Source organism: Haliaeetus albicilla, chromosome 9 (genome assembly GCF_947461875.1).
Source record: "Haliaeetus albicilla chromosome 9, bHalAlb1.1, whole genome shotgun sequence".
In the NCBI taxonomy this organism is placed as follows: Eukaryota; Metazoa; Chordata; class Aves; order Accipitriformes; family Accipitridae; genus Haliaeetus; species Haliaeetus albicilla.
In genome coordinates, this window is record NC_091491.1 from 32,057,529 (window position 1) to 32,071,849 (window position 14,321).

At 55.4% G+C, this 14,321-nt stretch overlaps 1 protein-coding gene across 1 annotated transcript; it reads right to left on the bottom strand.

Moving 5' to 3' along the window:
- Positions 1 to 3,959: 3,959 nt before the first annotated feature.
- On the bottom strand, positions 3,960 to 6,208 carry LOC104314068 (receptor-transporting protein 3-like). Its single transcript, XM_009913366.2, has 2 exons — positions 5,962 to 6,208; positions 3,960 to 4,836 (listed from the first exon to the last, which is right to left on the bottom strand). The coding sequence occupies exons 1-2, from the start codon at positions 6,105 to 6,107 to the stop codon at positions 4,272 to 4,274; spliced, it is 711 nt and encodes a 236-aa protein (XP_009911668.2). The 5' UTR covers positions 6,108 to 6,208; the 3' UTR covers positions 3,960 to 4,271.
- Positions 6,209 to 14,321: the final 8,113 nt, after the last annotated feature.

Sequence of the window (14,321 nt, forward strand, 5' to 3'; positions counted from 1 at the left end):
GACTTTTGCTTTAAAAGGGGTGAAAAATCACCCCATCCCCGCTAGCTGTTGGACTGAGAGACCGTGTCTTCACAGCAGAGGCTCTGCAGCAAGCACAGATGGGAGCTGAGGCAGCGACACAGCTCTGCTGGGCATCTCTTCTCTGCATCACAGGCTGTGAAAATCCAGCCTTTGGAGAGAGCTTAAAATCATGGGCACTGTTTCCTATCATGTGCCTGGATCCAGGGCTAAGAGCTGGGTTATCGATCCGTATTTTCCTATGGCACAGAACTGAAATAACAGCACCAGGCTCCTCTGGGTTGACAGCAGGGAGGAGGGCAGCAGGTCTGGCTCTCTCACTCACAGATCTGCTAACACGTCCAGAGACATCAGAGGGATGAAGGGGAGGAGAGAGAAAAAGCAAAATCAAGGCATGGTCCCCTGAGCATTAAACCATCATCTCTAGGATCTGAGCCTAGACAGCTCCAGGGCAAGTTAAAAAATACTGCTGCCCTATAATAGATCAGTCAAAAATACAGACTCTCCTCTGCCTCCCATCAATAGCTCTGCCAGGAAATCCCTGACGCAACCCAGCCCTCGCCCCCTGCTCATCAAGCTGCTGCGCTGCCAAGTGCCAACCCTTGTGCCTCGTGGCCGCTGCATCTGGCTGGAGGGAGGGCTGGGAATGGTCAGCAGAGGAGAAAAGTGAGGGCAACAACAGGCTTTGCATTCGCTGGCACCTTGCAACCTGCTGGAGTGGTGGGAGCTTCTCTCCAGGGAGACAGGAGCAGAGACAGCAATTTATCAGTCTGGCTGTGGTGAAAGGCCAGCTAAACATCCCTGGGTGAGGTTTGCCCATCCCTGGCTGCGTTTGAGTGCCAGGCATAAGCTGAGAGTTGGCTGCAGCAGAGCCCAACCTCAGATGGACCAGAGGCGACAGCCAGGACCTGCTCAGGACCCACAAGGAGAGAAAGCATCCTTCATCCCTCAGCCGCTTTCCCCAGGATGGAGAAGTCACCATGCCAGCTGGGGGGCTGGCCACTGCTCACCATCCTTAGGGGCTGAGCTGAGCCTTGGAGGCTTGCTCTGGGCTCCAAAAGTGCCAAGAACCACAAAAAGCAGGACTTTGAGGGCAGTTTGCTAAGAAACAAGTGGGAGATGGGCACAATTGCACGTTGGAGAGGGTATCCTGGAAGAACCCAAAAATGAGGCCGTGGCTAAGAAGCCCGCGTATGCATGGGTGTCTCTGAGTAATGGGGAGGGGATGAAGGGGCTGCGTGATGGAGGGCACATGCACGCACAGCACAAGGCAGGCAAGCAGGCAGCAGTGGGGAGGGAACGGGAAAAAGCAGTATATGCACACAAGGCTGTGGATGGGGGAGCGCGGGGTGTGTGCAGAGGGCATTGCAGGGGAGCAAGGGATGGCTTTGCCCTTGTAAAAGAGCAGAGACCCAAGCAAGAAAATAAGGACCCCTGCAGGGATGTGGTCTCCACCAGAGTTGGCTTCCCAGGCGGAGGCGAGGGAGTTCCCCCTCAGCAGCCGGGTGGCTGGGGAGGCTGCAGACAGCCAGACGTGATGACTGGGGCTGGGAAAACCTCAGCATGGAAAGAAAAGGGCTACGGGCAATGGCAGCAAGAATCTTGGCCATGTCTCTGCTTCATGACATAATGCCGGCGGGGAGAGGGCGGGCTGCTCCCAGCACTGGGAGAGCCATGCAGGAGGGGAGTTGGTCCAGGCTGCAGGATCAGCCTCCTCCTCCCCAGCAGAGCCACTCAGCCCCAGGCACCCCAAGCAAGGAGGGACCTCCTCCAGAAAGACAGGTCCATTCAGATATAAGACTCTTTGGGTCCCACGCACTCCCTCAGCCACTGTTGCCCTGCCAAAAGTGCTTGGGACACCACTGATATTCACTCCAAGGGGGTGTCAAAGCGGGGACAGGTCACGCTGGCTCTGCTTCCCAGGGAAGTCCCTGCTGGTGGCATCACGCTGGTCCCCAGCCCTGCTGCCATGGCACCACTGTCCCCCAGGCAGAACTGGGGACCAGGAGGGGTTTGAGGCCCCACGCTTTGCATGTATGCATCTCAGTGCTCCGAGACTGGAAAATCACAGAGAGACACCAGTTCATCCACAGACCAGGACCGTACCCATGCAGTATATGGTTTGGGGGGAGCATGCTACAGGGAAGGAGCTGGGCACAGCGATGGGGGGGGGGCATCCCCCATCTGGGGAATCCTGGCCTGTCCCAGTGCCGGAGGGTCACTGGTCCCAGTGCTTCCCAGCGCAGTGCCAGAGATCTCGCAGCTCCATCTGCTGGCGCCACGGCCAGGGCTGCAGAGGCTGAGGAGGAGGGAAGGCGCAGGGGAAGGAGAGTTGGTGGGATGAGCAGGACAGAGCACTTAAGAAACAAAATCCACATGGCCCCTGGATCATGCAGGGTTTTCTTGTTATTTTCATTTTTTTTGACCAATAGCCTGCAGGTTGCAGATACGAAAATACGAGAGAACCTTGCACTAGCAAAAAAACCAAACCCATATGAGCAGTGTAAAAGGCCCTGCAGAGCACAGCAAGGAAGAGAGCACCTGGGAAACTGCGTAGCCAGAGTCTGATGCTGTACAAGCTGCACTGATAATGCTGGGTTTGGTTATTGCCTTTCCTTCAGTCCATCTTTCTTCGTACCATGTCCATCTTCAACACCAAATCATTTGGAAAGTCAGGAGGGGATGGATGCAGCTGCCTCGGCGGCTGTGCAGGTCTGGCCCTCTTTGGACTTGTTTGACAGACAGCCCGAAAAACAGCCAAGTGCCCCAGGGCTCAGGTAGGGTTGCAAGCCATTTTACAGATGGGGAAACTGAGGCACAGCACAGCTGCACAAACTTGCCTAGCACCACCTGAGATGTGAGCATCTCTGAGGCTGGACCAGGCATGGGAGATGGGGGAAGCCTCCTGTTATCATACCGGTTTTACAGCTCATGAGAGAGGGTGAGACCCTGCCAGACCCTGCAGGGAAGGTAAGAGGCTGAGGGGTGTCAGGCTGCAGGGGGACAATAGGTTTCCTCCTAACTTTACGATGCCCACCAGGTCCCCTGAGCCCTGCAGGGTGAAGCAGCAGCAGGCAGGAGTCAGCACCCCTCCCTTTGCCCAGATCCTGTAGCCCAATAAGTACAATTTCCCTGTGATTGACTTAACAGGGCAGAGACTTGGGACTTGCTGCCACAGCCTTCTTGTGCTTGCCAACCTTGGGCACCCTTTGCCCCCACCACAGGGTGCCCAGCCAGCTGGGAGAGGTTTGTGTTTGCCAGGGTATTTTTCAGAGCCATAGTCATAGAATCATAGAATCATAGGATGGTTTGGGTTGGAAGGAATCTTAAAGATCATCTAGTTCCACCCCCCCTGCCATGGGCAGGGACACCTTCCCCTAGACCAGGTTGCTCAAAGCCCCATCCAACCTGGCCTTGAACACTTCCAGGGATGGGACATATACAACATCTCTGGGCAACCTCTTCCAGTGCCTCACCACCCTCACAGTAATAAACTTCTTCCTTATATCTAATCTAAGTCTACCCCCTTTCAGTTTAAAACTATTACCCCTCATCCTATCACTACACTTCCTGATAAAGAGTGCCCTCCTGAAAGCTCAGCACCCACATGTTTCTGGACGATGATGCAATCCCCAGGTCCCTGGTGACACAAGGGACATTCATGGGTACATGGGGCCAGAGCAGATGCTGCTGTACACAGGTCATAGGAGGCAGTGCCAGTGTCCACTAGCACCAGCTGCCCATGACTTTGCTGCAAACCTCTAGCTCTAGGTGCCCCGCAGCTGCTTTGGGTGCCCAGTTCCACCAAGGCCAAAGGCAGGGGAGAATGGGGATGTGCCTCCCTGGAAGTTGAGCCCAGCTGGTGGATAAAGGCAGCCTCCAGCTTCCCTCCAAGCTGCTCACATGTACCTAGAAAAGGCTTTGGAGAAATTAAGAAGTACAAATGCATCCTTAGGCTGAGGAGAAAGGGCTTGTTTTATTCTTGCAAGTACCCTCATCCTTTGCATGGGGCAGCTGAGGGTCATCCTCATGAAGAATATGTCCCATAAGAAACCATCAGACCCACCAGGCTCCCCGAGGCTGTGGGACGAGGTGCGTGGCTGACGCACCCCGATGTGTCTCCCCATGCCCCAGCATCCAGGGAAGTCTCGCTGTGCCATGGGTGAGGGCTGACCTTGGGCATCCAATTTTCAGGCACTCCGTCAGCGCCCCCAGCCATCACCCTGGTTCCTCTTTGGGATCTCCAGCTCCCACTACTTCTCGGTGAAATAAAGCAGGATGAAGAGGAGCACTGCCAAAACACTGAGAAAAGAGCTGCCGATGCAGCAGCAGCATTTCCAGGGGAAGTTGCTACCAAAGGGCGAGGAGTGGTGGGTTGGGGTTGCATAGGGCCTCATGCCTTTGCGTTTCGGGGTGAGATGGGTCCTGGCCTTGTCCACATCCATCAAGGGCTCCCAGGCATCCGACGCTGGGGCCAGCCGCTGTGATGCGCTGCAAACGCCGAGCTGGCAGCCCTCACAGCAGGCAGTGTTGTGTGGACCGGTCACCAGTGCATCCACCACAACTTCCAGTAGGTCGGAGGGTTGGACAGGCACGTGGTAGAAGTACTTGAGGATCTTTAGCACTAGGTTGTGCATAAGCCTCTCCATAGTCTCCTGGCTGAATTCGGGCTCCTCCAGCCGGGGGTCGGGGCACCGCCTGCATGCCTGGCGAAAGGCTCGCATCCACACCGTGCCCTGGCCCCGGTGCCGGCTCATGTGGAACAGCATGTGCACTTTGGCCGAAGACCACTCATGAAAGCATTGGGAGCACCGAAACCTGCCAGGGCATGGAGGAGATCAGCTCATCCCAGGCTCCCTGTGCTGAGCCCCCAGCTTTCCACGTGGTCAGTAGGGACCAGGGCAGCCAGGGATCATGGATTAACTTCACTCATGCAAGCTTTACACTGAACTGTTGTCCCCCTAACAGCATGATGCCAATCTGGGGACTTCAACACAGGTGTGAGCCCAGGGCTGGCCCCAGCATTAAAGATTTTAGGAGCCAGGCTGCCTGCTGGGCCCACTCTGGTCCTCTCTCCTAGACCATCCTGGCCCCACTGCCAGGAGCAGGGGTCCTGGGGGCGGGAATCATCAGGCCCCAGGTATATTTGGGGGTCCAGCCCCTTACTCGTGCTGGCTGATCACAGCTCAGCAGAAAGCCAACATCAAACCCGGGGCTGGGGAAGTAAAAAAAAAAAAAAAAAAAAGAAGAAAAATAGAAGGAAGGTGTCGGTGGAGGCTACAGGGCAGGTGAGGACATGTCTTGAGGAGTCGAAAGGTGTGTAATCTGCAGGTCTTCATCTTGCACCATCTGCGTGGGGGCTGGCAGCCAAGGTCTCCATTTGCTGCCACCTGGGCAGAGTGTCTGGTCGACACCCGGGGTCCTGCCTGGGGTGGAAATGGTTGGGATGGGGCCTCTCATCAGCAATGCAGGGCCACAGCCTCTCTGTGCTCCAGGACCCCGCAGTCTGGCACAGATGCAGGGACGGCTGAGGCATCACCCCATGTCCCAGCAGACAGCGGCTCTTCCTCTCCTCATCCTCTGGGTGCAAACCCAGAAGATTTGGCTCTAGTGTGGTATAACTACCCCTGCTCACCAGAGGAGGTCTTTGTATCTTGACACCAACATGGAGAAACTCTGGCCAAATACCAGCTGCCCTCTGGCCCTATGGAGCTGCCACACTCCTCTCCCCTCCAATTATTGTGATTTTTTTCCAGTTTGGCAATAACCCACCAAGCTTGGAACAAAATGGGAAAGCCCCTCACAGCCTCACCCACCTTCAAACTGCCCCTTTCATGTCAAAAGCTGTTTCCTACAAGCAAACTTTGAGAAAGGGGGAGGTCTTCATGGTAGCCCATCGTCCCTGGTGGCACTCCGACAGGGACCGAGCCGGCAGCTTCCTACCTCCCAAGAGCACGGCGCTGCACAAACTCCTTCCAGCCAGGCTTGAGGACGTGCACCTGCAGGGTATCATCCTCCTGAAGTGTCCATGGCTCTGTTAAGTGCATATCTGCAGTTTTCACTGCAAAAATGTCCTGCCAGGTCCCCATGATCCCACCTGGAGCTGGGGAAGAATCAGTGACCAAGCTTGCAGGTCAAGCTTGCAGCTTCTGAGTGATGATACATGTATGCAACTGTCTTTTCCCCAAACTTTTCCTCTTTGCACGTCTTTGTGCTTGGAGAGGGGAACCTTTGCTCCCGCATGAGCAGCACCGCCCCATCCCGATCCCTGTGTCAACAGGCTCTGCTGACGCTGCACCAGGTCCTGGCTGGGTGAAATGTCCCCCAAAGCAAGGAGAAGGTGGGTTTCCCCAAGCCCCACACATGAACCCCTGACCCTGCTGAAGCCGTGCTCTCGTGATATTGCTCTGTCTGTAGGCAGAGAGGTTGGAAACAAAACCCCCTGCCAGGCTGCCCGTGCCCATCACTATCACAGCAGCGGGGGTGAACCAGCAAAGATTGTGCCTAGCATAGGAATAATGGAAGTGAAACCCACTGAAAACACGGGACTCAGCAGCTGATAAAGCCCCAGGTAGACTTATCTCTCTCGATAGCTGCCACCAAGTACAGGCTGTTTTTAACAACTTTCAGCCAACTCGAGCAGAAAAAGGCCTGACATGAAACCGCAGGGTGGAAAGTCGGGGAGGATGGTATCGCACGTAAAACTGAAAGAAGTGAGGTGTACTCTGAGCTGAGAGCACCCAGGGAAGGTATAAACAGCGGGGCCGGGGCTGCCTGCAGGTCTCTGCCCCCCGCTCACCCCTCTCTGGGTGCACAGGTACCCCAGGACATCCCATGGAGAGTGATGCAGGACAGGGAGCAGGTCAGATAAGATGCCAAATGATAACTGGTCTCAAGTTAGAGGAAGATCTGCAGCTTGATAAGGCAAGCTCAGCTTGCCATGGAAATTGAGAGCAGCCCTGCGAAGGACTTGGGGGTACTGGTGGATGAAAAGCTGGACATGAGCCGGTAACGTGTGCTCACAGCCCAGAAGGCCAACCGTATCTTGGGCTGCATCAAAAGAAGCATGGCCAGCTAGTCGAGGGAAGTGATTGTGCCCCTCTACTCTGCTCTCATGAGACCCCACCTGCAGTACTGCATTCAGCTCTGGGGCCCCCAACATAGGAAGGACATGGACCTGTTGGAGTGAGTCCAGAGGAGGGCCATGAAGATGACCAGAGGGCTGGAGCACCTCTCCTATGAAGACATGCTAAGGAAGTTGGGGTTGTTCAGCCTGGAGAAGAGAAGGCTCCAGGGAGACCTTATTGTGGTCTTTCAGTACTTAAAAGGGGCTTATAAGAAAGATGGGGACAAACTTTTTAACAGGACCTGTAGTGATACAACAAGGGGTAATGTTTTTAAACTAAAAGAGGGTAGATTTAGACTAGATATAAGGAAAAAAATTTTTACAATGAGGGTGGTGAAACACTGGAACAGGTTGCCCAGAGAGGTGGTAGATGCCCCATTCAAGGGCTGGTTGGATGAGCCTTGAAGCAACCTGATCTAGTTGAAGATGTCCCTGCTCATTGCAGGGGGTTGGACTAGATGACCTTTAAAGGTCCCTTCCAACCGAAACTATTCTATGATTCTATAAAACCCTCTTGTCTAGCATGAAGCTTTCAGAAGAAACCATCCTGTGCACAGAGAGGGCACAAAAATCCTCACAATGCCTGGCCTTGGAGAAAATGTGCCAGGTGGTTGCTGAGGTTGAAGCCACCATGGAAAGTTATGGCAGCTCCTCATGTTGAGTGCCCAGAGCAGCACTCAGGCTCCCAGAAGCAGGGAGGGTTTAATGCAAAGACTACAGGATATTAAAGCCTGCAGTAGGACAGACCTTAGTTTAAAAAAAGGGCAGAAGGATCTAGGAATCAGGCTTAAAATACTTCACATGGCTTCAAATGAAGCACATCCCTATGGCAGCTCTTCTGGCTTGACACCCCAAAAGCCCAGGTGCCCCACACAGCAGTGACAGTGGCTGGCTCTGCCCTGGAGCTGGCTGGGGGAGTGGGATTGTGAGGATGTAGGTGACAGCACCTGTGTCCTCACAAGAGTGGCACAGTGGCTGCTGGCAGCAGGTGACAGTGGTTGTGAGGTCCTGAGAGGCACCAGCACATCAGGCTCATCCTCCAGATCCCAAAAGGGAGGCAGGTGATGTAGATAAGTCCAAGTAACCACAGGTTGGCAGAGAGCCTCTGATCTTTACTGCTGGAAGGAAAAAGCCAGCAAGTCATCTGTACCAAGAGCCCTCCAACACCTTCACAACAAGCACTGCCCCTCCTGCGAGAGCAAAGGGAGGTGACCAGGTACCAGGGCAGAGCCCATCTTCAGCTTCGAGGGCTTCCCTGCTTTGAGGTCCTTCCACTCTTAATTATGCCTTGATGCTATGATCTGGAGCAGGACTAGAAGGAAGGAAAGGAGGTTTCCTGGAAGCAGAGGAGCCAAGTCAAGGTCTTCAGGATCCTTATGGAGAGCTAGCAAAGCCCTAACCTGTGGATAGAACCTGAGTCACCCCCTTCCCAAGAGCCCTGCCATGGGGACATGGGGTCCCACTTGGGCTGGGGCAGCGGCCTACAAGCAGGACAGTGAAGGAGGGGTTGTCCCACCAGCATTTCCGATGCTCGCAGGTGGGGACCAGGAGATGTTCCTGGCTCAGGTCTGGTGCATGGGGAGGAAGAGAGGGAGAGCAGATCTCCCTGCCCCCCCTTTCACCCCTTTGCCAGAGCATGGGCCCCCCATTTCTGTAGGTTCACTATAGAAGACCCCTTCATGCAGCCCACCACAGAGGGGTCTCCAGGGCTGCAAATCTCCCAGTGTGGAAAGCAGGAGCTAAGCGAGAGCAGGGCTTCCCTCACAGCTGGCACCATGCAGTACCTGGCAGCGCTGTGAGCCAGCATGGCGTGGGGAGCCACCAGCAGCAGGGTGACTGGGATGGGGCCACCCACCCTGCAGCATCGCCCATCCCCTTAGACCCTTCTGTGTTAGGAGCTGAGATTTACCCTGGAAGGGGCTGAATGCAGGAAAAACCTAAAGGTTTTGACATCTCCCCTTTAATTCTAGGGCAGCCACACCTGTATTAAACACATCAAGCTATTCTGAGGAGGAGGAGCCCCCCAGGGAGGCAGCCCTCTCTCCTGGCACTCTCGTATTCACCCAAACAAACCAATCGCTTCATCTGGGGGATCTGTGGTTTCAACCTAGCTCTTCCTCCCTGAGGCTGCTGCCACAGGGAGGAGGGATGCTCCCCACAGGGCAGGCACCGCTCCCCATGCTGCCTGCCCCAGGGGCAAAACGCTGCTCCTCAGGCACACTGCTCAACGGGCTCTGGTGGCACCACTGGCATGGGGACGGGCCCCTGCCTCCAAAACCCGGCTGTGATGGAAACCAGCCCCCTGTTACATCATGGCAACACAACTCAAATCACAACTCACGATGTGCCGAGCCCTCACAGTCATCTCTCAGAAAGAGCCCGGTGCTGGTCCCTCTATTAAAGCCTTTGACTTGCTTTTACTAAAGGGACTTTCCCAAAACCACCCACAGAGCCGAAACTGCTTTGACGTCCTGTTCCACTTCACACACACCTCCTGGCGCTGCCCAAGCACCTTGTAGCTTACTGGCACCTGCCTGGAAACAAAAGCTGCTCCTGCAGGTCCCCCCACAGCCTGGCCTTGGCAGGGACCGGGAACGAGCCCTGTCCCAGCCCTAGCATGACCCCGCTGGGCTGACCAGCCCCTTCCAGGGCCAACCCCTGCCAATCCCCTCCATCCCAGCACACTGGTCATGGCTCCTCTGCAGGATGCATGAAGGAGTCAAACATAAGGTGAAGCCCGGGCAGTAATTTCCCTGCCGCTTTCATACAGCCTGAAATTATTTTTTACTTCAGCTCCCACCCCCGAGTGAGCCGCCCAGGCGACAGGAGGAAGGTTTCCCAAAGTTCTTTCTCCTCCTCTCCAACTCTCGCTGTGTGTCAGCCTCCCTGTCCCCCACCCCTCCAGCCCAGGGACAAAGTGCCCACACTGCTCATGAGGACACTGCTTGGCCCACAGGAGCCCCATCCCTGCTGGGACATCCATCCCTTCTCCTTGGGGTCACTCCATACCCAGGTGGTTCCATCCTGCCAGCAGTCCCCAGGGGGGGCAGAAAGGGACATTCAACCCCGGTCCCCAGGCAGGACTGCAGAGTGGGACATCCCCTCAGCAGTGGGGATGCTGTGTCCGTGGGCACAGCAAGGCTTGCAAGACAGATGGACTGCCGTCTGAGCAACACGACATAACTCTAAACAATTCTCTGTCTTTCACTGCTTGCTTCATACCGGGGCTTTTTTCTCACTCTGAAGACTTCCCTCATCTTTTTCTGCACTAAACACCCCCAATTCTTTTCCATCAGTTGTTCTTTTAGAGAATTTTTGCTCCTTTCTCCAGGTCATCAGGGTGAATTTGATTTCTAACCCTCCTCCCAGATGGCCCCTACACCCTCCCTCAATAGCATATTGCCTTCATTTGAGCTGTGCTTCCCCAGAAAACCCCTGTGCGATATCTGCCATCACAGGCTATTGATAAGTGCTCATGGGATATAGCTTCTTGGGTAGCCATCCACCCACAGAGGCAGAATTTCCCATTTCCCTAATTTGCTTATGAGAATGTCACGTAAAGCAGCACAAAGATAGCATCGTTCCCACTTTCCCTGCAGTACCCAGGCCATCACACTAATGAAGAGAAAATGAGGTTGGTTTGACACAACATGTTCCTGCTAAATCTGTGATCTCAGCCCCAGTGCTGCCCTCTCGGTGTTTACCGCTTGGTGGCCTTACTAATTTGTTCCAGTGATTTTCTGGGTACCGAGGCAGGCTGACTCATCTAGAGTTTCCTGGATCCTCTTTTTTCCCCTTCCTTGAAGCAGATGGTGAATTGGGCTCCTGTATTCTCCTGGGACATGGCTCCACGCCAGCTTCTGCACCGCTCTCCCCCTCTGACCTTGCTGCTGTTGACAGTGAATGGTTGTCGCCTTGTCACGGTGAAACCCACCACCTCTAGGGACAAGCAAAGGCTGTAGGTTCCCTTCCAGGCTGGACTGTCTTCACAGTCGAGCCCTTGGAGTAGAGGGACCCACCTGTCCCAGGGTGGATATGAGGCAACAGGGGTCAGGTCCTCTGGAAATGGGGATATGCTCAAGCTGGACTGTAGATAGGGGACATTGCTCCATCACTCTGCTCTTCTGAGATGGAGAGGGATGCTGAGGAATGGGGAGAGATTTAAGGGAGCAGGTGGATGTAAAGATGTGGGCAGGTACCACCCTACATGGGTTTGGGCTCCCTGTTCATCTGGTGGGCCTCCTGATGGTCCCTCCAGGCATAGGGAGAGAGCTTGGCCCCCTCTGACAAGGCTCTGCCCGGTGCCATGGGCAATGGGTTTGGTCTTGGGGGCGGTGGAGAGGGTTCCTGCCCGGCCCTCCGAGCCCCTGCGCGCCAGGACCTGGCCTGCCGGCACCCTCCTCGAGCAGCACATCCCGCCAACGGGAGGAAAAGAGAGAAGGAGAAACTCTGGAGCCAACTCAAAGCAAAACTAGAGAAAGCAAAATGAGGGCGGCGGGAGGAAACATAGATGTTCTGCAAGCCTACAGCAGGCTCGGTGACAGGCAGGGCGAGGCTTTTGGTGGGATGGGATGGAGGAGATGCTGTGAGCCTGGACCCCTCAGAACACACCAGGGCTGTGCAAGCTGGCCACGGTTAAGGGTCCAGGCAACCTGCCTAGCAGCCCATCCCTCCCACCACCAACCACAGCACCCACCAGCTCATCCCAGCCTGTCTCTGCCAGGACCGATAGCTGCTTTTCCAGCAAGTCAAGGCCATGGCAATGCTCCCACACCCTAGCGCCCAACAAACCAGTCCCACCCACAGATCACCCCATTAACCCAGGGGCCAAATAACCCACACACCCCACTGCAGCACCTCCAGCCCAACCTCTCCCCACCAAAACACAGCTCTGAGACCTCCCAGCGACCAGAACAGTGCTCACGTGTAAGTAACCTTTCTCCCACACAACCTGACTGACCCTTCTCTGCCTAGCATCTGCAATGTCCCTTTTTGCAGGAATGGTGCTTTGCTGCTCCATGGCGTGGCTCTCGAAGACGCTGCTGCAAGCAGCAGGAGAAGACTTCTTCCTCTCCATCTCCCTCTGCCTGCCCAGTTTTCTCAAGACCCGTTTTTTTGGGCTCAGGTTTCTTTAAGGGATGCTTGCTCACATGTTTTTCCCAACAACCTTTAATCAAGGCTGGGGTGTATAAGGAGCCAGGCTGGCTCTCAAGTATCTGTATAGGGGGGGTTGCTTGCTTAGGTATAGCTCAGGCATGCTGAAGTCACCCATACAGCTTCCTGCAGGTGCTGACAGGGATCAGTCCCAGCTCTCCGAGGTCTCCCAGCAGAGTCTGGCCATTCCGCATCAGCAAAACCCCAGAGTGGGACTGGGGATGAGCTATGCTCTCCAGAGGTCCCAGCTGGTGTGCGGTCCCAGGGAGCTGACAAAGCATTTTGGCACCAACTGTGGTGGCAGCTGCTCCTCGGGGGAGCACCGGGTGTCCATGGTGGGAAGTGGTTGCTAACTGCCAGACCAGAGTGTGCAAGAAATGCAGCAGCTTTGGTGCCTGCAGCCACCCCTTCGGCTGCACATGGGTCCCGGCGTGGGTCCTGGCATGGGGTTGAGGGCCCATATGTCCGCAGGCGCGTGCATGTATTTGGCATGCAGTAGCTGTGCAAATCTGAGGGTGTGCACACAAATTTGCATGGGGAGTTGTGTGCACATCTGTGTGTTCATGAGCATTTGTGTGTGCTCGCGCATGAGTGTGCATGCCTAGGCTGGGGATGCTTGCTCTGGGGTGACACAGGGGAATAAGAATTGGAATCCCCCCCGGTTTGGCTGCTGTGCACTTGTGAGCACAAAGCATGGGGGAAGGGGCTGTCGGGAGCATCCTCCATCGCTCACACCACGATGCTGGTAGGAATGAGGTGGGCAGACCCAAACCTATGCCCTGTCCTCTCTGGCCTTTTAGGAGTCATTCCCAGTGACTCCACATCCTGAGAGCACAAAAGAGTCAGGTCCAGGTGCTATTTAATTTTACGGGGCCTTGTTTTACTCCTGTAAGCCTCAGTTTTCCTAAAATGGGATGCTGAGGATCAGGCTGGGGCCCTGCTCTTATTCTGTCAGTGGCCAGTGGCTCTGAGACACAGGCGTGAGCCCTGGCAGCTGCACTGCTGCAGGGAGCAAAGTTAAAAATCAGAGCCAGGTGGTAGGGTCTGCCTAACCGCTCTGCAGCAAACCTCCTCTCCGCAGACTAAACCAAAGACCACTGAAACCCTGCCACCCACGCCCCTCCAGAGACAGCAAAGCAGCTGTGGCAGAAAGGGTGAACCCCAAAACCATACCAGGCCCATCACAGCCCAGCCTCTTCTTGGTGCAGGCAGGAAAAGCCAAAGGACTTGAGGGTGTCAGCCCAGCACGCCCCAGAAAACCTGACACAAACCTTAGCAACATAGGTTGAAATGAGTTTACTCAGGTCCCTGCTTAATTTGGAGTGGAGAAAAGGGGCATAAACCTGTCAGTTGGCACAAATAGCAGGCAGCCAGCTGGTATGGGTGCAGTGGTGGACAAAAGCAGGAGAGCTGTGACATGGAGTGAGGGGCAGGGGAACAAGGGATGTAGGATGGTGGAGCTGGAAAAGCCAGAACTAGGGACTTGTCAGGATGGGAGGTAAAACAGCTTCCTCCAGGTCCCGCACAGTGACTCCAGGAAGACTGAACTAATATCACCATGCTGGAGGGAGAGTCAAAACCGTGAGTGGCTGCTCTCCTGGCTTGCACAGAAAGACAAGAGCAGCTTCTGCACACGAATGCGCTCGGCTCCCCATCCCCAAGGAGGATACTGGGGCATGGGGACTGACACCCATCTCAGGGCACTGCTTGGTTCAGGGATGCTCAGTTGGGGGCTTGAAACCTGCATCCCGCCCGGAGCTCATCCCAGCCATGTTCCTGCTCTGGCCGCACAGCTGGTGCCGTACCCAGCGCAGGGGAGCATAGCTCGGGTCTTTGCCAGTGCTGGGCACCCTATCCTCCAAAGAGGGTTGGAAAATGGTGCCTGGCAGCCTGGAGCATCCCCACCACACACCTCACACATCCCCAGGCTCCAGCCTTGCTCCCTGCAAGGGGCAAGATTGCAGCCAGGCTGCTGGGGGACCAGAGGGGCAGAGGCACTGCTGTAGGCTGGGTGTTCTCCCAT

Coding starts and splice junctions, on each gene's coding strand:
- LOC104314068 (XM_009913366.2), bottom strand. CDS start 6,107: ATGGGGACCTGGCAGGACATTTTTGCAGTGAAAACTGCAGATATGCAC. Junction 4,837..5,961: donor CAGCGCCGTGCTCTTGGGAG/GTAGGAAGCTGC, acceptor ATGCCCTGGCAG/GTTTCGGTGCTCCCAATGCT.